Source organism: Mesoplodon bidens, assembly GCF_964165515.1.
Source record: "Mesoplodon bidens genome assembly, chromosome: 16".
Lineage (NCBI taxonomy): Eukaryota > Metazoa > Chordata > Mammalia > Artiodactyla > Ziphiidae > Mesoplodon > Mesoplodon bidens.
The window spans coordinates 62,869,795-62,891,685 of NC_138173.1; the positions used below are offsets into that span (position 1 = coordinate 62,869,795).

The 21,891-nt window shown below is 47.0% G+C and overlaps 1 protein-coding gene across 1 annotated transcript in view; it reads right to left on the reverse strand.

Moving 5' to 3' along the window:
- Positions 1–12,212: 12,212 nt before the first annotated feature.
- The window catches only part of ANXA13 (annexin A13), a gene marked incomplete at both ends in the record, with an annotated part of 55,319 nt that continues 45,640 nt past the window's right edge, over positions 12,213–21,891 (reverse strand). Inside the window, 3 exons of the mRNA XM_081258246.1 lie at positions 12,213–12,332; positions 15,336–15,448; positions 19,153–19,228. Coding sequence (XP_081114372.1) covers positions 12,213–12,332; positions 15,336–15,448; positions 19,153–19,228 — 309 coding nt within the window. The remainder of the gene's footprint in view (positions 12,333–15,335; positions 15,449–19,152; positions 19,229–21,891) is intronic.

Below are 21,891 nucleotides of genomic sequence, written 5' to 3' on the forward strand. Positions count from 1 at the left end.
GACTTCAGTATAACCTGTATAGAGGTACACTTTATGTCCCCAGAAGGGCCCTTTGTGACAGGAGTCAGTGAGTGGTCCTTCCCTTTCCTCTTTGCTTAAAATGAGTCCGTAGGGTGATGGGAGTTTGGGGGAGTGTCCATGGGTGAAGGCAGGGGCTGGGTTTCAGAGCCTCTCAATCTGCAGCTGTGTTAGGGCAGTGGTTCTCATCCTGGCTTCCCATTCAAGCCCTGGGGAAATTAAAAAATTCCCAATTCCCAGGCTGCACCCCTGAGTCCAGTAAAATCCAAATCTTTGGGGTGAGGCCCAGGCTCAGCATTCTGTAAGCTTCCCTGGCGATTCCACTGTGCAGCCAAGGGTGGAAAGCACTCTGCTGGGTACCACTCACATCTCTTACAAACTTCAGGCATGATTAACTGGCCTCCTTTATTCATAATAAGACATAAAGTAGAAACCAATAACTCTTCTTTTGATCTTCCTTACAGACACCCTGCCCAGAGGTGAAGTGAAGCCAGCTAGGTTCTTGGGTACATTTGTACGTTTGATAATGTGTTTAGAATTAGCCATCCATTTCCGTCCACTGGGGTAGACCAGTTCTAGCCAGGTCTCACATGTCATCCTGGTGAAACATTATTTTGGGGACTGGTGGCTGGCAGTCCTGAGCTGGACTCTGTTCTGCTGGCCCCATCAGCTGGCTCAGCTCCAGCCTCCACTTTCGCTGCCCTTGTGGTGGCCCATGGCCCAACTTCTGTTTATCGCATTTTCAGCAATGCTGGGGACCTAGAGTGACTTAATATGGTTGATATTCGTTACATGTCACATGGAAGATGCCAAGCCGACGTCACCAGCAAATCTCATGTCCCTACTCCCCAGCTGGCCCAGGTTGAGGGGCCTGGTGAAGGCAGGTGGCCTGAGGTCTCCCTCTTGGAAAGTGGCTGTTGAAACTGCCTTAAGTCATCTTAGAACTTGCCTTTGAGACCTGTTTTGCTGAGTGTCATCCCTTCCTCCATCCTCTGTGTGCCAAGATCTATGTGAATCTTCTTGGGCTGAGTATGCCATGTGACCTCTGATGAAGTCAAACATCTGGGCAATTAATCTATAGACCTGCTTCTAATTGGACTAATTGGCATAGAATTAGTAGAGCTGCAGAGAGACCTGCTGCTCCTGACTCAATGCCAAACAAAAGAAGCAACCAGTCAGTCATTCAGGCAGTAGATGCCCTGGAGCAGTTCGAGACCCATTTTGCTCATTAGCCAAATGTCTACTTGCCCCGTTCCCCTCTCCTCCCCCCTCTCCTCACAAACATTTGCTTCAGAATGTGATTTTCATGAATCATGTCCATGTGTCTTGTTTTGGAAACCGTGAGTAACTGCTGTAAACATAGCATCGAATCTCCCTGTTCTTTGGGTGTCCCGAGATTTATAGTGGTCATGGTGGCTAATTGATTAATTAGTCCTTCACTTAACAAACACATTGAATGAGGCCTTTGTAAACGGATCCTTATTGAGCACCTACTATGTGTCAGTCACTGTTCAAGTCACTAGGGATACAGTTTGGAAGGCAGGCAATAGATAAGCAGAACAAATAAATGAATAACTAGAGATGAGATGATTTGGGGTGATGATAAGTGCTATATAGGCAGCACTGTGATAGAGAAGAGGATGGAGGAAAAGGTTAGATATGAAATAATCTAGCGGTCAGGGCTGGCAGGGTGGTGAGGGATATAGAGAATTGCTGTGTGTGTTGGGGCTGGAAGGCTGAGGAAGATGTGGTCCTTCATCTCACAGAGCTCCTGGTCTAGTTGGGGATATGGACAAAGAATGATGAAGAATAATACACTAAGTGCTCTGATGGAACTGTGTAAAAGGGAGTGCTTAGAGGGGGGAGACTAGCTACATGAGGGTGGGGCAGGCAAGGCAAGATTGTGATGCTGCAACAGAAAGGAAACTTGGAAGTCAGAGGGTAAAGCTGCCTGGAAAAGGGGAAGAAGAAAATTGTGTTAGGTGTTCATTTGTTCAACCACATTTTATTGAGCACCTACAATGCGCCAGACATTGTTCTAGGTGCGGGGTTACAGCGGTGAATAACAGAGAAAAAGTCCCTGCCCTCCTTGAACTTATATTCTAATGGGGGGTGTAGACAATGAATATGTAAACAAATAAGATAACTATGGATGGTGACAAGGGCTATGAAGACGATACAAGATAATGTTAAAGGGAAAGTTTGGGTGTGTTTTGAGGGCAGTGTTGGGAATGGGACTAGTCAGGATGGCCAACTTAAGCCTCTGGAGGGGGAGACGTACACTACGATCGGATCACGGGGCAGTCTGGGAGAAGGGGGGTCCTAGGTGGAGAAAACTGCAGGTACAGAGGTCCTGAGGCAGGAAGAAGCGTGACAAGTTTGAGGAGCAGAAAAAAGGTCAGTGTGGCCGGTGCCTGGTGAATGATGGGGGAGAGTGGAGGTTCCAGAAGGAGTCAGAGAGGAAGCAACCAGGGAAGCAGGAAACCCAGATATGAAGCCATTGTAGGGATTCAGGATAGAGAGGATGGAGGCTTGACCTGGAGTGAGAGCTTTGGAGGTGATAAAACATGGAAAGTCGAAGCTATTTTGAGTAACAGAACTAATAGGACCTGCCCCATGGTCCTTGAGGATTGAGGGATGAAAGGAAACAAAGAGACTTTGGTTTGAACAACTGGGTAGCTGGGAGTGGTTACTGAGATCAGGCAGACCAGGAAGGGAACAGATCTTGTGGGAGAAATCAAGATTTTTCTTTGGATGCATTTAGTATGAGATGCTAGTTGGACATCCCCGTGGAGAGGAAGCATAAAGGCTTGAGGTGTGAGAGTGGCAAACCCTTCTGGGAGCCTGGGGACAGTGTGGGAGAGAGCAGTAAGGAGAACTGCAATGCTGGCTGTGGGGTGGGAAATAGCCTGGAGAAGGGACGCGACTGTAGGTGGGGAGACCACCCCGGTCTGTCTTGTTAGTCCAGGTGGGAAAATGTGGGGTTCCTGAATCCATCTGGCATTTGCAACTTAGATTTGCTTCCTCGTGCAATAGACTGCTTTGAGATTCCATTTCAGGGGTCATGGCCATCTAGCACAGAGAATGGGGGGACTTGGCTAGACAAAAATTTATCCAGTGTATAGGGAGCTCTTGGCATGGGTCCATCTCTGTGCTAAGGGCTTCTGATACGTAATCTCATTTAACCCTCACCAAGATCCTACTAGGTAGGTTCGGCTCCTCCGCTTATACATGAACAGGTTGTTGCTGTTGTTTTTGGTAAACTCAAAATGACACTGAGTAAGTGACCTCTAAAGACGTCTCTTATTAGCAGGCAGTCTCCTTGTTTCTCCTGGAGGTGTATTGTTCTCATCTATGAAGGCTCTTTTGCTTCTGGTCCTTAAGTAGGGAAGCTTCTGAACTGTTATCACCCCCATTTTACAGATGAGGAAACTGAGTCTCAGGAGAGCAAGGTGGCTTCCCAAAACAGCACAGCCTGTGAATGGAGCCACCTGGAGCCTCTCCCTGGTCTTCCTCTCTCCTCAGCCCCTCCCTGCTCTTAATCACTGCACAGAGGGTTAGGTATCCAGAGACAGAGGAGGCAATGGTGGTGCCTTGGAAAGAAAAGCCTGTGTGATCATCACAGACAAATTAGTGTTTCAGAAGGAAGAAAAGATACGTACAGAATGGAAACCCGCTTATCTGCCACACTGGATAAGGGCAATTGGCCATTTTATTTAAGCCAAAAGCAGAGAATCCTTACAATAAAACATACATAATTTTATTTTTCATATAAAGCATTCAAATGTACACTGATTTACTGAAAACTTTTTCTTTGCAGATGAGCCACTGATGGGCATCAGTGTTGTCGTTCAGTCTTTTTATTTTAAATGCAACACACCTTTATCTAGTCTTTCCAAAGCATTTGATTTAGCTTTCATAGAAACAAGAAGTCTTTCCTTTTGTACTTATAGTTGATCGACTTATTTAATATTGAATTAAATTATGTAATTACAATAGTGAGTACAACAGGTATAGACAGGTTAGGGAACAAATACAATGCACTCTTGCAAAATACACGATCCACCAGAAGGGAGGGCTTCCCACCCAGTGCCCCACAAGCCACCAGCCTTCAGAGCATCCAGGACCTCCACTAATAGACTTTATAGAGAGTACGGGGCATGTTACTTAATCTGGCAAATAGGTTAAGTGAGATTCATTTAAAAGAACTCCTACTGATAGAAATACATATACAGTGCATATTTGTATGTGCCAGACACTTGAATGAAATACTTGTATGGAAATGATTTTGCTTTTCTAATTCTTTTTTTCTTCTGGCTCTACCATTTCCAAAGACTGGTTCTAATTTGAACTGGTTTGGTAGGATTTTAAAAACAACAACTTTGATTTTGTTTTCAGTGTAGTTAAAAAAAATTAATACTTGGGTTGGGTTCAGAGTTCAGCCAGTTAGTGTGTCCATTTTGGTTTGTGAGTCATATTATCCTGGGCCACGTTACTCACAGCGAGGAATGATTCAAAACCAGTGCTTTTTTTCTTCTAGCCCAGAGTCTAAAAATGCTTCAGGCCTCTTTTGTTCTGAGACATCCTTGTTCTAAGGAATCCTAAAGTTACACTTATAGGGGGGAAAAAAATCATTTTCAGGAAGAGACTGACATAAGAACCCACTGTCTCTTCATTCTAGTGCCGAAGATGGCCTTTATTTCCCTTTCCTTTGTTGGCTGAACATTATTTTGAACTCATTGGAAGTTGGTTGCCTTAGGAACAGAAGACTTCAGTATTTCTGGATTGGTCACAATGGAGCCATGGAGCATTCTCTTCAGAACCTAAGGATATTTCCTTGGGTACCTGGTAGTGGAGGCCCATTCAGACATGGACTACCCTTTCTCCCCACATCTGGGCACAAACTCTGCCATACAAAATGGAAATACAGTCAATCAGTGGCACATGCAGGGCACTGTGTGGTTTTCTTTGCTTCTTCCCCCATGGCTCCTTTTTCTAGGAGCTTCCCTCCCACTCTCTTGTCTCATTGTGATGTTTTCAAGATGTCAAATATCCTACTAGCATGAACCGTGTGGTGCTGAATGAAAGCTGAAGACATTGTATGAACTCATGTCTAACTTAATATAGATACAGGTGGATTTATGTCTATGTCTACATCTATACCTATACAGCTATATCTGTATCATCTACCTACATATATGTATAAATATAGATACGTGTGTTTACATGGGTTAGTATATACACTTATATTTCCTAGCTCTGTCCACTGAGTGCGCCTAGAAGCAATTAGCACACCCAGTGCCCAGATTTTGTTTTCTAATATCATTCTCCCATAAAAGGACCAGGGCTTCTTGGAGAAATGGCAGATTCTAGGGCTGGGGAAGGGAATATGCAAAATGAGCCTGGAGCACCTTATAGTACCAGAAACAAAAGAAGTCCTCAAGAAGCAAAGTGAGGGGGTCAGTCAGAGGGACACAGGAACCAACTGAAAAAGCTCCCAGTAGACAAAGCTGGAGCAATTTGAGCAACAAAATGAATAGTATAGTCTTGGATTATAACCCAAAGTACAAAATAAGTATTCATAAGTCTATAGTGATATAAATGAATGATTGAATAAATAAATAAATGGGGGAGAACAGACAAACCTGAACAGAAGAATCCCAGATAATGTAGCTACTGCCCCCTCCAGGAGGTAGAACATAACTCTCTGCCCCTGAAGTATGGGACATGCACAGTGACTTCCTTTTAATGAGTACAGTGGAGAAACCTGACAGTCACTACCTGAGCCAGAAGATCAACGTCAGCAGTGTTAAGTCACCTTGATGGCATGTACCCTTGTACCCTTGTATCCTTGACAATGCTGTGATGGGAATAGCCCCTTACCTTTGTGACCTTCCAGACAAACCCATAACCCCAGTCTAGCCATGAGAAAAATATCAGACAAACCCAAATGGAAGGACATTCTACAAAATACCTGCCCAGTACTCCTCAACATTGTCAAGGTCAACAGAAACAAGGAAAGTTTGAGGAACTGTCACAGTCTAGAGGAGCCTAAAGGCACATAACAACTAAATGTAATGTGGTATTCTCATGGGACCCTGGCACAGAGAAATGACATTAGGTAAAAACTAAGGAAATGTGAATCAAGTATTGACTTTACTCAATTATAACGTATCCATATTAGTTCATAAGTTGTGACAGATGTACACTATTAATGCTACATTTGGGAAACTGGGCGTGGGATCTATGGGAACTATCTGTAATATAATTACAACTTTTCTGTAAACCTAAAATTTACAGAAATAAAATAAATATAAAACGTTTCTTTTGAAACCCTGTCTCCCTGCCCCCACCCCACCCCACCCACTTTTCTTTCTCTTGACCCTCTCTTAACATAATGGTCACCGCTCTGTGCCCTGGTCATGCAAGAAATTGTAGTAGCACAAGCAGGCAGCCTTGTCATCTCTCTGCATACAGTGTGGCAGCTCCTGCTTGTTGGTATGGAGAGCCGAATACCACTTCTGGTTTCCTGGCACCTTTATTTCTTGACTTATCTAGTTTCTGGGGGCTTATCTGAGGCATTTTTATGGGCTGTAGTGTGGTCTGGGAAGTAGCTAGTTTGCAGCCTGGAGGAGTCCTGTGCATCGGTCTTTTGCTGCTGCAGGAGCCAGACTCTGCACTGCTGGGGCAGGGACCCAGTGCCCTCTGGGTGAGGATGGCGGGGTGTTCTGGGGGCTGACACATCTAACTCGGATTGGGCTGACGTCTTCCTGAAGGCAGCCCGATATCCCTCTTCTGCGCCACCATCTGTCTCCGTATATGGGGCATAACCTCTGTCTCCTCTTCTGGACCGTTATTCTCGTCTCCTTTTTCTTTTTAATCTTCACTTTTTGTGTGTGTGTGTGTGTGTGTGGTACGCAAGCCTCTCACTGTTGTGGCCTCTCCTGTTGCGGAGCACAGGCTCCGGACGCGCAGGCTCAGCGACCATGGCTCACGGGCCCAGCCGCATCTTCCCGGACCGGGGCACGAACCCGTGTCCCCTGTATCAGCAGGCAGACTCTCAACCACTGCGCCACCAGGGAAGCCCTAATCTTCACTTTTAAACACTCTCCTTAGATGTACAGGGATCGATTATGTGGCTCTATTGATTATATGCCAAGAGGGGCAGAATCTAAATATTTTTTAGAATAAGAAGCTGGTAACGGGCATTTTGTCCAGGGAAGAGTCTCTTGAATGGCCTCTCACAGGTAAAATAGATTACTTACAGTTCCAGGACCAGTCCATACGGTACCTCGGTGAAAATTAGTGGAAGGCGCCCTCTCTAGGCAGCTGTAGTCCTGCAGGCAAAATCTGATGGAGGGACTAGGGCTGGGTTGCAGGTCCCAAACATCCCCTCCACCAGGCAGCCTTGTGCAGTAGACAACATACACAACCATTCATTGTGCCCCTGAGATGTATGGTAGGTAGCAACACTTTGTCCTGGGGGAACAGTGTTCAGGATAATCACTTCTTATGCAGGTACCTGGGGACAGGATACAAATCGTCTCGGGAGTCCCCTGGAAGAAATGGGATGGAAACTCACACCAAATGGAGCGCTGGCATCGGCTCCTATGGGTTCATGGGAGCCAGTTGTTAATTTTGCATGAATTTGATGAGCTGGTGTTAATCATAGTCATTATTAAAAAATTAAATTATGTCGGGCTTCCCTGGTGGCGCAGTGGTTGAGAGTCCGCCTGCCGATGCAGGAGACACAGGTTCGTGCCCCGGTCCGGGAAGATCCCACATGCCGCGGAGCGGCTGGGCCCGTGAGCCATGGCCGCTGAGCCTGCGCGTCCGGAGCCCGTGCTCCGCAACGGGAGAGGCCACGACAGTGAGAGGCCCTCGTACCGCAAAAAACAAAAACAAAATTAAATTATGTAAACCTACAATTAAATTATATTGATAAAAATGTAATAGATACTCAAAATTTATTACTTTCTAATTACTTACTACATTTTACTATCATCTGTGCTCTTGAAGTTTTTTGCGTCTCTTGTATATGTGTGGTGGAAAGACTATATACAGGTGTGCTACTCCCATCTTTTCTGAACCCTGTGTTCGGTGACATCATAGCGGTAGCTTGAATTGGCTACAGTGGGAGTATTTACACCATGGAAATCAGCAAGTGCTGCAGATCAGCTACCCCTCCCCAAAGAGGGCTAATTTTTAAACATTTACCAACATACCACAACCCTTCAGTGTGATCCAGTGGAATCCAGTGTTTCTAGAAACTCTCTGATATGTCACATGGTTCTGATTAAGTCACCTTGTGGGAAAGGACACCAAAATCCTCTTAGAAAAGCTCAACCAGGAGAAGAGAGAGGTTGGGCTGATCTGGGACTGTGCGTGGGTGATACCACTGCTCGATCACTCCATCCCAGTCATACTGGGAGCCATGAGGATAAGAAGAGGTGAAACCTTGGAGCCTGAATGTGGGGCTCCCGCACGGGAAAGGCACTTGGAGTAAGACCCAGACACCTTACCGTGTGAGGCCGTGCTCCGTTTAGGCCCTAACTGCCTTGCTGACTGCCCCTCGCCCTGCCTTCATTCACAGAGCATCAACCATGCTGACCAGCCAGGGGGTTCCGAGACCACCCCTGCGCTTTCCCACGTCATCCCAAGTTGTCCTGATCTGTCCTCTAGGCCTGAAATCCCCCCCACCTAATATATGGATGATTCCCTGTTATTCCTTAGGTCTTAATGCTCAATTCTCCCTCCCCTGAGAGGCGGGCCCTGGCTGCTACATTTAAAGTGGTTCCCTTCTCCCTTCTTCCCACCCAGCCCCCCGTCACCCTCCATCACAGCACCCACTTCATTCCTTTAATGGTTGGTATTGTAACCTGTGATTCTTTTCTTTTTTTTAAATTTACTGCAAAAACTCTTGAGCTTTATTAAGTTAGAAAATTTACAACCAGTAGCATAATCAGTAAAACATTGACATGTCATGTCAACCTGTGATTATTTTCTAGCTCGGTATGTTTACTTGGTAAATGTCTGTCTCCCCCTGGACAGGAAGCTCTGTGAGGGCAGGACCAGGTGTGATCGGCTCACCTTTGGGTCCTCAACGCCCAGCAGATTCTCAGTTCATGCTCATTGAGGGATTGGAATAGGCATGAGACAGCTGCCCTCCAGCCCCTTGGATTTGGCGATCCTGAGTCCGGGTGAGGGAAGAGCCTAGAATAAAAAAGAGAAAAATGACAAAGTGCAGTTTGCCTCAAGGCGGAGGCCCCAAAAGTCTGGTTAGGTGGTGTCGCCATGCAGCAGAAGGCAGTCTGTGGGCGGTGGTGGAGGCAGGTATTTTGCCCCTTTGATGTGGTTAAGGCCCATGACAGGTGAGTCACGGGGGGGTGAGCCAGTCAGGGTCCAGAACAGAATTTCATGGGGAAATGGATGGTGAGTTACCACGTGCACCCACAGGACCTGCTCTCCCCGTGCAGCCCTGGAGGAGGGATTCAGACCCCCTCCCCACCTACCCGAACACCCCAGTGGCAGGAGCTAGGATTCCCCCAGTGGCCCTGGGGGAAGTAGGTGGGTGGACTGGGGGACAGGGCTGTGCAGCGGGAGGGTGACAAGGCAGGGTTGCTCTCCCCCCTTCCTCTACCTTTGTCCTCTCCTCCTTCCCCATCCCCAGGCGGGCCCTGCCCTCTGAGCGTAGGGGCCTGGGGAGAGGGGAGGGGCGCCTGGGCCGGGCAGGGGTGTATGGAAGGGAAAAGGAGGAAATTCCTGACCATGAGGACAGGGAGGGTGGGACACTCTGGGGACAGACCAGACGGGGGAGTTCTCTTGTGAGGCAGCCCCCAGGTCAAGCGTGGAAACTGGCTTCTGCCTGTGAGTGGTGTCCAACAGTCAGAGAGGTGCCTGGTGCCTGGAGCAGCAAGCTCTGGAGAAAGCACTCATGGACGTGAGCTAATTGGCTAAGAGCTCAGACATCAGGGTCAGAAGGACTTGCGTTTGAATTCTGGCCCTGATTCTTCCTGTGTGTGACCTTGAGCAAATGACTTTGCCTCTCCATCTTACTCAGCCTGTTTCCTCCCCTGTGAAATCCCTTTCCTCTCTTCTCCAGGTCAGTCATGGCATTCAACAGCCATCAAAGGATGGCTGTTTTTAATAGGTCTCTTTTCAGTCCACTGGTTTGTTTTTCTGTCCTTACTATAAGCTCAGATCCTGAGAACTGGTTGTTTTCATTTGTTTTTTAAAAGACAACAAGTGAACGTGAGTGTGTTTTGTCACTGAACCATTTTACGTGTTAAAGCTCATAATGACAGCAGTGTCTGTTAGGTAGATAAACCGGTATGTTGAGGATACAGATGTTAACATAACTTCTTAATTTGTTGATCACGCTTTTACAGCCGCTGGAAAGACACAGCACAGCGTGCTTGGGCTGGTATGCTCTGTGTTGATTACACCACCAAAGTGATTTCCCAAGACCCAAATCTGATCATGTTCTCACTCATTTAAACATCTCCAATGACCACCCCTGCCCAGAGGACCCAGCTCACACTTGGAAGGCAAAACCACGGCTGATGTGACCCAAACATATGCTTCGTCACCCGCCTCCCCGACCCTCTTCTTCCTTTCACCACATCTGTGCCCCAGGAGAATGGATTTCAGCGCCTCCTGAACGCATCCTGCTCTCTCATGTTTCCAAGCCTCTACCCGTGTGCTTCTTTCTTTGTTTTTCTGGAAGGTTTCTATGTATTCAAAACCCAGCACAACTGCATCTCTGTAAAGCATTCCCCAGTTCCCCCAGGCAGAGCTCTGTGTTCCCTCTTCTTACTCATGGGTAGAGAGCTTTACATGCCTGTATCAATGCACTTATAGCGTCTGATGAATATTGGAGGCATCCATCTACACTACTGGCCTGGGAATGAACTGCCCAAGGTGTGGCCAGTGTTCTCTTTACCTTTGTATCCCCAGAGCCCAGCACAGTGATTGGCACATAGTAGGAACTTAATCAGGTCAATGAATACAGACCCATTTCCATGTACTTTGTGTTATTTTTCCAAGAAAAGCGGTTACTAGGATGGATTCTGGAGTCCACCAGCCCTGAATTCAAATCTCGGTTCTGTCATTTGTGAATGAGTTTAGCCAGATTACTTAATGTCTCAGTTGCTTCAGCTCATAAATGGGAGTAATATTAACCTCATAGGGATGTTGGGAAAATTAAGTATGAAAGTAAGCTACTTAGCAGTGCCAGGCACAAATCATCATCCAGTGAACGATAAGTATAATTATTGGACCAAGGTGTCTGTGTTCTCATGACAGACCCCTTTATGTGTAGCAGCACGTGGCTATGAGACAAACACCTTGGAACAGAGATGCTATTGGTGCAGAATCAATCCATTTGAGAGTCAGACCATTAACCTTGATCCTGTTGGCACTGTGCCCAGCCTAATTGTATTTGAAGATCCGAGGGAAGACTCAAGTGGCTCAGATGTCTAGAGAAGCAAGAAGAACCATTTAAACCAGGTAGCAGATCAGGGAATTTTACCTCTCGTTACGTTTCGAATAGGCAAGTCAGCTGTTTCCTTGCTGCTGGCCTTGGTGGCTGTCCTTGGTGATTATTAATAAATGTAACTGTTTGCATTTTCCAAATATGTTGGAATTTCACAAGTCATTTATTTACAGGACAAACACCAAAGCAAATCAACCCAGTCTTTGGAAAAACAGGTGATGTAGGCGTAATCCACATCTTCAGTTAACATGGAGGATTTGAAATTGAGCACACAGAAGGAAAATGAATGAATTGCTTACTTTGGTCTTTCTTGTACTTCAACCATTTGCTCTTTACCCAGAACATACATATCCCTGTGTGATACATATTCTTTTAAATGTTTTATTACGAAGGCATAGTTTTTCATCAACTGCAGATTTCATCTGTGCTCAGAAAGCATTCAGTGACTACCCTCAAGGAAAATTAAGGGGCAGCCCAGATACTCGCTCAACCAGCATTCAGGGTGATCCAGTCAAGCGTCTTGAGCCTGCTGCCCTTAACTTAAACAGTTTGCCCTGGCCGCATGGCTCACGCTGCCAAGGAGGTAAACCAGGCCCCGTGAGGGTGTTTCGTGCTGGAGTGGCTTTTGCAAATCTGGTTTGGGGGGTGGGGCTCTTGACAAAGGTGGTTCCTCCCTGTGCTCCTGCTGTGCTGGCTCGGTTCAGTGCAAGAGGGCCACCAGCAGTTTCTGGAAGTCCCCAGAGGTGTCTGAGCGAACCACGTCAGAGAGAGACCTGTGATACTTCTCTTGGAACTTGGCTTTTATCCCCTGAAGGTCCACCTGTAGGAGACATGACAGAAGCAACTGGGACATTTACAGGGGACATTTATAGGGGACATTTACAGGGGACATTTACAGGGGACATTTATAGCGTTTTCACCATAAGCACAGGCAGCTGCTGTTCTGAGCACGTCATTCTCACTTGCTCATTAATGCCTCAAAGCAACCCTGCAGAGTCGGAGTTATTCTTCTTCCTATCTCGTGGCTGAGAATAGGAAAGCTGAGTTCAGTGTCTGTGTGTCTGTTCCAGTAAAACTTTGTTTATGGACACTAAAACGTGAATTTCATATGACTTTATGTGTTACAAAAATACTATTTTTCCTTTGAGTTTTTTACAGTTACTTTAAAATAATCATTTTCAGGTAACAGGACTGTACAAAAACAGGTGGTGGGCCTGATTTGGCTTGCAGGCCACAGTTTGCTGACTCTTAGTATAAGGTTAAGAAAACTGTCAACACAGTTTGAAATGACACCTTTTTTTTTTTTTTCTCTTGTACCCGCATCAGCAAGGACATTAGTGCCAAACAACAAAATTCAATTCATTATCAATGTTGAGGACTTATTTTGAATCTATGCTTGGCCCTCCCTTGAGCAATACAGGAATTAGGAACGCAGACACCGCCCCCCCCACCCCACCCCCCACCCCCCGCCACCCCGTGCAGTCTAGAATCTGTGTATTGCTATCTCTGCCTCAAAAACAAAGGAATTTGATCAATGACTCACCCAAGGGCAGGAAGCTGAAACAGTTTGGATAGAATCAGGCCTCAAACCCTAGTTCTTTTGATTCTACATATTGTGATCTCTATGGAGCACAAACTTCTCCCCACACTTAGTTAATTTAAAGATCCATAAAATGAAAATACAGGTACTGTTATTTACTGAAAAAATCTGCATATGGGTGCACCCACACCATTCAAATCCGTGGTGTTCAGGGAACAACTGTAACTCATTGAAAAGCTTGAAAAACCTAGGTGCTGGAGGTGGGGAAAGGACTCAGAAGAAACACAAATAAAAAGATTGTTCTGCTCTGAAGATTCTGACCACCTAGTAAAGGAGATAATACTTGCACCATGGAAGATATAATTCCAGAAAGAACACAGTAAGTCTCATAAAAGAAGCACAGAGCTCTCTTTAACCAGGAGTTTTTTGTTTGTTTTTTGTTTTTAGTTTTGTTGTTGTCGTCGTTTTTAATTTAGACTCCATCTTGCTTTCTTGAGAGACTCACAAACCATTGCTCAAGCTTCTGGTTCTTTTCTCCTCCTGCCCCAATTAGAGGGCCCAACAGGAGAGAGAAAGATGAAAGCAGGAGAGGGTAGGAGAGGGAGGAATTGTTGGAAGTGGATGCTGCACAAGAGAGAGACTGCATCAGGCAGGTGGGCTGTGATCCCTGCTCCCCTGGCTGGTAGGCTGCTCAGCTGGGGGAGGGGCAGGAAGTGGGGGGGGTCAGTGCAGGGGTGGGGTGGGGCTCACGGGGCTCTGTTCTAGTACCAGGTGGCTTTGGGGGATTAGGGGATCTGGCCAATATATCTGGCTGGGCCGGAAGCATTCCGAGGGAATGGTCCCCATGTGGAGATGACCCAGGACCTGTGGTCAGTACTGAGATAGGACAGAGCATCTTGGAATAAACACGCTACAGCTCACGCATGCTGGAGTGAATATAGCACCCTGAGGAGCCCTCGGAGTGGTCCAGCCCCCCTGGGGTCTTTAGAATCCTTGCTGGGCTTTGTCACCAACCTGCTCCTTGGAGTGTCTTAGGATCTCCAGAGACTCTGGCTTGGGGGGGGGGGGGTGAGTTACTAAGAGACAGAGAAGGCTGAGACCTGGAGAGATAAGGGAAAGAGAGAATCAGAGCAACCAAAATAAAACAAAGAGAGTGGCAGAGAGACTGCAGGAGGGAAAGGGGAGGAGGAAAAAGAAAGGGGCTTTAAGAGAGAGAGGGAAATATGAATTGTGGAGGAGGGAGAGGAGGAGAAAGAGGGGGAGGAGAAATTCCAGGAATAGAAATAAAAACGAAAGAATAGTTGTGTTGCTAAGTTATATTTCAAAACAGTGTCAGATGTTAAGTATTATTTGTCAAAAAGCTGGGGGCCAGAATTTGGGTTGCTATCTTTTCCCCCTCACTTAACATGTCTTTGAGGGAAAATGTCTGTGGTTTTCAAGTGCCCAGTTCCACTTCACTCTCCAAGGCCTCTCTGCTGTGGATGAAATGCCATTTCCCATTTATTGTGTAATTCCTCCTCTCTGTGGCCCTGTATTCTGAATCTGAGTCTTCACAGCTACTCCCAAGCTTCTGGCCACTCCTCTCCCTGTACCTTTGTTATACTCATGCATTCTCAAAGGGGGGCGATATTGCTCCCAACGGGGGCAAAAACTGGTTCTTAGAGGGTGAAAAAACATCTTAATCTTTTTATGTAAAATTAACTACGTATGTACATAGGGAACATAAACAGATATACAGTGTATGCCGTGTTAACATTTCTTGGAGGGGAGTGACAGGAAAAAACTGGGTCTAAGAAGCCTCCCTTGGGGGGAGGGTGGCCGATCGCTAATTTAAAAAAGGTTGAGAAACATTGTCTTGTACTGATGTGGTTTTTTGTGCAAAATTGTGCTTCTGGGGTGTGTTTAAGGAAATAAAGGCCTAGCTCAGGAGTCGGGAAATTACTTGCTCGGGTGATCTAGTCCATTGTTCACCTTTCAGAGTGTCTGTTTTACCCTTCCTGAAAATGGAGCTGCCCTATCCGGAACAGCCCCTCCGGCTTCCCTCCACAGAGCTCCCCGAGCTCTCTGGAGCCACAGATGACAGGAATAGAAGCCGCTAACGTTACTGTATTTTTATAAAAAGAAACAGACTGAAGCACAGCACACTGTCCTCTACAAAATCTGGGAAGGCAAGGGCCCTCTCTGTTTTTACTCTTTCTGTAAATAGGCTCTTACTAAAAACGACCTGTAGATGACATCAGTGGTGGCAAAAGAAGAAGGTGGAGCCCAACGAGTGCGTCTTACCTCCGCCTGGGTCACAATGATGTCAATGAGGGTCTGCTCGTCGGTCCCCGCCCCCTTCATGGCCTTGTACAGACAGTCAGCAAAGTAGCCCTGGAGGTCCCGGGCACTCCTCACTGGGCAGGGCAAAGGGAGAGAGAACGTGAGGTGTTTGCATTTTGTGGAATAACACAGAGACCCTCGGAAGGAACAGAGCTGGCTCAGAGTGTCACCTGGCTGCCCTTGGAGCTGATGGAATTTTGAGGCGGGTGTTTGAAAGGAGCAGACTTCACACTGTTGATAATGGGATCTGGAAGATTCCCCTGGGGTCAGGGCATCTGGACCCTTCAACCAAAACCCCTTCAGACACCTAAGAACCTCGCCTGTTCCCTGAAGACCCTTGGGAGGAGGAGGAGGGCTGTGACCATCCTCAGGTCCTCCCTGTAAAGTTCATGATTCTCACCAGCAGAAATACCTTCTCATCTCTAAGAGAAATCTCTGATATCGGAGTTGGGTTTGGAGGGGAGACACGGACTGGCTGGCAACCTTGCCATATAAAACTTCGTAATCTTGAAGATACGCTCAGTTGGACCGTGGCCCTCCTCTGCCCATGCTAAACAACCTTCCTTTCTTTTGTTTTTCCTCACTAGGTTTTATTTTTTTATTTTTAAAAAATATTTATTTATTTATTTTGGCTGCCCTGGGTCTTAGTTGTGGCACATGGGATCTTAGTTGAGCCATGCATGCGGGATCTAGTTCCCCGAGCAGGGATGGAACCCAGGCCCCCTGCATTGGGAGCACATAGTCTCACCCACTGGGCCACCCGGGAAGTCCCTCACTGGGTTTTATTTGTGAGCCTCATCTCTGAATCTTTCCCAAGGTCCCCACAATCATCTTAGTTTTCCATCTGGGATGTGGGCTTGATGCAGTGTTTGATCCTGTCCACAGAGCACCTTCCTGTGATGCTGCTAGTTGCCCTTTTCTGGCCCTGCCCCAGCCAGAAATGAATAAAGTATGATCTAATCCACAAAGTATGGTTTCTATTCACCAATCAGGGGATGGGGTGCATCTCTGCTCCTGGGGATAAATCATGATTGCTCTCCCCTCCTCCAAGGCTCATATTGGGTCCACCAGGACTAACACTGGGGAGAATGAACCTTTTACTGTGTATGTTGCTGACATTTACCTAGAACACTTAACATTTTTGATGTTAGTGATAAATAATAAGTAATACATTCAGCGTAAGTGTGGAATGCACATCCTTAATATGTCCTGCAGTGAGAACTCTTGTCTTCTAGGTAATTGCCGATAGAATGCTTACAAGGAAGGGGGAGGAACAGAATTAGGAAAGCAGAGTCTAGGTTGTAGCGGGGGGTCTGTCTCCTTATTTTATAGGTCATGTGGCAGCCACCAGAGTGTCAGTGGAGAAGCCCAGACCCAGGAGTCTGAATCCACAAGCTGCTGGATTGGTGGTGGTGGTGATGGGTGGGGAGGTGAACCTGGCAATTTGGGGAGCAGCGTGTTTGAGACTCACTGTGATGCACACCCCCCGACGTTCTGAGCTAGTGGCCTCACAAGGTTTTCCCGTGGACCCCGTCCTGTGCACTCGTACAGACGCTGCAGCGATCGTCTGCCTAACTTCAGTGTGTTCCGTCCCCACACCTGTGACTTCCCCCCAACATTCCTTCTTCCTGATATTTTGGGGAGAAAACTCTCAACTTTTCTACCATATACAGCCTATGCCTGGTGAGCAACCTTTGTTGTTCTCAGTGGCAGGAATACCCCGAAAGTTTGGGTGGGGCCAGCTTGGGAGGATGCGGGAATAAAGATCTTCGTGCGTGTGAGAGGAAGGGCGGGCAGCCAGCCCGCGGTGCCTCTTGCCCCTCCTGGCCTGCAGAGCAGGGCTTCTCAAACTCCAGGGGGCATAAGATGATCACGGGAGGCGCTTGTCGACGTGTGGCTTTGGGCTGCATTCCAGGAAGTCCTAAGTGGCTAACCTGGAGTGGGCCTCCAGAAACTGCACTTTCACACGCCTCCCCACGTGTGTCTGATGTAGGGGGTCCATGGACCCCACTTTGAGAAGTGCTGTTCCAAAGGCTGCAAGCGGTGGGAACCGTTTGGTCTCCTAACACCTCCTCCTCAATTTTAGTGGCAAACTGGCATCTTTATGAGTTAGGTGGGAGTAGGGTGGGGAGTGTGTAGAGAATCTAGTCATGAAGCCATGTTCCACTCTTTGTGTGGTTCCTTTTCAAGGTCTTTTCTAATCTCTTTTATGTTTGCTACCAGTGGAGTCCACCCAACTCCTGCATTTCATGGTCCCCCAGCTGCAGGGATGGGTGCTTTCCTTCCTCTGTACCTGCCTTGCTCTGATTGTCTTTGGTTTTATCTTTACTGTAGCTCAGTCTGTTGATTTGTGTGTATCTGCCATGAGTTTGAAGCTTCTTAAGAACAGGAGCTGGACCTATTTACCTCTGATCCCCATGCCTGGCACAACTGCTGGCCCAGGCCGGTGCTAAGTAAATGTTAAAGGGTTGAATGGTTTTATGACCATTAATACTTAATACTAATAAGAATTAGTATTAATCTTCTGACTGAACTCTGGCGTTTTCCTGCTTCTTTACGCTGCAGGTACAGAAAAGCTTTGGAGCCTTGTAGCTGGGCCATGAGTAGATCTCTCATGGCCTTTACTTAAGACACTAATCCTTAAAGCCCTAAGGACAGTCATTTGTGTGTATCCATTGTGGGATGGAAGTGACATTATGGATGTTCAGGCCTCTATAACAATAGCAGACCCGCTAATCTGAATGCAAAATGAGGGTGGAAAAAAAAAATCAGTTGCTGACATTGCCCCCCAAATCCCATCAGAAAAACAAAACAAACGTGTTTGGCAGCGAAAGCACATTTTTTAGCTTCCAGGGGCTGCTTTTTGGTTCTTCGTCTTCTTCTGGGGATATTCTCTCCATTTCTCGTGCCATTTGGGTTGCTGCCCTGGCCTCCTCGCCACCGGAGTGCAGACAATGGACAATGCCTTCATTCCGGGGCTTGCAAAAATGAGAAAGGAGCCTGCCAGCCACAGCCCGGTACCCATCTCTCTGCTATTTCCTGCCTATGGGCAACACCTGGAGAGAAATGCCTGGCGTTTGCTTGGCACGGCCTTGATCTAGTCTCCCCCGCCTTGCTTTCTACACAGTCCTCATTCATTCCAGTGTTGAAGGGAACCAAATGGAAAAGGTCACCCTTGGGCCATCAGGCACCCGCAGAAACTTGTTCCTGGATCCAAACCTGGGTGCTTTTGAGTATGTGTCACATGAACCGCATGCTGCCCCACAAGACTAAGACAATGGTCCCAGACTGTTGATGGAGGCTCTCGGGGCTCCATGATCTTAGTGGGACTGTCGTGGATGCTGTGGTAGGTCCCCCAGCTGCTGTCTTCAGGACAGCAGGCACTCATGCCAAGTGTTACCTGCTGGCTGCTCAGGGTTGAGTCCCTTCTCAGGAGGGAGGGACTGACTGGGGTCACATCCATTAGGAGTCAAAAGAGGGGGCTCTCTTCCCCAAGGTTGCAAATGCTCCCTGGGTGCAGCCGGACGGCTGCTTGATGTGGGGTGTGAAGACCTGGTCCCCTTGCCTCCACTTTGGACATCCTGACTTCAGGGCTCCTTGGGGGACCAGCACAGCTCCTGTTGCAGCTGCATCACATTCATTCTCTCCCTTCCCAATGCTGCTTGGATGTGTGGTTCTCAAGCTAGTCCCTGAAAGCTTCCTGCACACCAACCTCTGTCTCCAAGTCTGGTTCCAGGGAGTCCAACCCAAATCAGGGGCTTTCCTAGCTTTACTTTACCGAGAGTTAAGTAGGCCTTCTGCAGATCTCCTGACGTTTCTGCTTCGATGGCCTCTTCGATGTCTCTGCCAATGAGCTGCAGAAAGAAAGCGCGGCTGTTAGTCCAGGTTTTGCTTTTGGCCTTGGTGCACTTGAGGCTCATTCTTCTACAAAAAGCAATAGATTCTTCCAGATTTGGTCATGCAAGGACCAGAGGAACTCTGGGATTCCTCTCTGGCCTCAGCCCTTGCAGGGCTGGGGATGGTTGCCCACCATGCGAGTGGGGACTCTCATGGCCTAGGTGTTAGTCCTGATTTGACCCCTAATGGATGTGACCCCAGTCAGGACCACTCCCTCAGCCTCAGTTTCCTCCTCTGTGAAATCAGGGAGTGGAAAAACAATGAATAATAAATACTGCAACAATATTCTTTATGTTTCTATGTACTTGAGTTTCCTATGTGTTTATAAAAATTCTGTCCATTTTCAATTTTCCAGGAGGCTCTGGTTATAATCATCTCCCACACCTTCCTCCGTTGTGGACTGAGACTGGGAGCTCGGGCACCTACACTTTGGGTGACATGAATAGAGGTTGTGAAGTTCATGGTAAGGACTTGGTCTAATGTTTCTGATACTGTGGGGCTCCTCGGGCTGGGAGCCACGGGCTGACCACGTCAAATGCTGCTTTCTTTCCCTCTGGGGAGACTCCAGATGATCTTATATTCACCGCCAGCTCGTTCTGCACAGCATTACACATTAGGTTTCCTTCCAAATATTTATAGAAGCTGAAGTTCAGAGTAAATTGTGACCACGCTTAACACAAGTACCTCCTGGGCCAAGCTCAGGGCAGGCATATAAAGAGAAAGGAGCACTTTTGGTTGGGTTTGGGAAATGCAATTAAGCATTAGAAATGCTGAAACTTCTTTCTTAGAAATTATTTCCTGAGGATATGACACAATTGTGAGTCTATAAATAGTTGGGGCCTTTGAGGACATGACAGTGGAGTTTATGTAGTTTATGCTGAAAACACTGGTAAACAACACGTTCTTTGTGATACGAGCACAACAGATGTGGCGGGAAGGAGGGTCCAGATTTAATGAAACCCGTAGCTTGATCTCCTCATCACAGTTGGCCCATCTAGAGGTCTGGTGTGGAATCGACCTAGATAAGAAGGGGATTGGGTTGGGGGGGCTTTCAGCCCCTTTCTTAGCTGTTCTCAGGGGTTGGGGGTTGGATGTGGGAGCTGGTATTTCAGAAGAAACTGCTATCACTTTCCCCATGAACAGGGTTCTTGTTGTGTAGACTGAGATTGTGTTTCAAGAGGACATTGTCCTCACACAGGTCTGTGTTTAGTAAAAAAAAAAAAAAATCCTCACATTAAACCACTTTCCATTATTATTGTTAGTACTGGGCTAGAACAGTGTTTTTAAATTTTCTGTAGCATCTCAGCCTACACAACAGATAAAAGCAGGAAAGCAGAGCTGTTCTGGGGAGGCGGGAGATGGGCTCCTTACCGCAGCCCTAGACGGTAATGCCAGGTTCCCACCCTCTCAGTCTCTTCACTGCCCAACTCCGGGGGCACTGTTCATGAGATACAGTGAGATGGCATTGCCCTTTCTTCTCTACCTACCTCCTCCCCCCCATTCTCTCCTGGTAGCTACCAAGGCACCTCCAGGGACTCCATTGAGCACAGATGGAAAACAATCCACTGGCCCAAGCTACTGAGATGCTCCTTTGCAAATGGAATGCTTCTCACTTATCGGAACACTTAATTCTTAGGGGGGCTCTTTGGACAAAACCAGGTTTTCTGATCTCGGTACAAAAACCCATTGCCAGGGTGGATTCCAGACAAGCTTCAAAGGCTTCTAGTTTACCAGGTAGCATTGCCTGTGGGGAGCTTATTAGAAGAATAGGAGACACGTTTCTTTCTTTGAAAACCAATGCCCCAAACTGACAGCGTGCCCACGGCAGAACCCTGGGCACTCTGACTTTGTTTATAGCAGTTAAAGGGCTAAAGGTTCTGGAGTGGGCTTAGGAACACTTCAGGGCAGGGGAGAAGTGGTGAGGGGTGTGGTGGTGAGGCAGTGACCTGGGGCTCTGGGTATGTGTACCTACAGTTTATACTGAGCCATGTTTGGGGAACTTTATAACTCTACAAGCCTTTCATATTTGGCAGATTTGGGGACGGTAATAATCTTTCATGAATGCTGCGGAGTTGGGGAAGCTTTGGTGCTTGGGCTGGGGTCTCTGAGATTGTCAACAGTTAAGACTCAGGTTTAGAGGGCAGATTAAGGGCAAAAACCTGAGTTTTAGCGCCAAAAATTAAAATTCGACTCTATGCCAGGACAACCTATGCCGTATGATACACTTCACTGATCTTAGTGCTTTTAGCCAGAGACCATGAGAAGATTTAAGGAGCCAGGTTCCCAAGATCAGGATGAACTCGGAAGATCAATGATAAAGATCAAGGTGAACAGTGTTCCAACAAGGCTTTCGGAATGATGAATAGGTAACATTTTAGAGCTGGTTTCCTGGAAAGAATGATCAGATCAATTGATTATCTTACTGTTTTGACACTGTCGGTTTGCATAAGGTGACTCATAACAACTGCTAATGTTAATTGAGCACCTACTGCATGCCAGGCAATAAATGCTTTAAATCTGTTAATTCATTTAATCCTTACTAACCCTGTGAAGTAGGTACTATTATTATCCCTATTATACGGTTGGGGGAACTGAGGCACAGAAACCTTAATAACTTGCC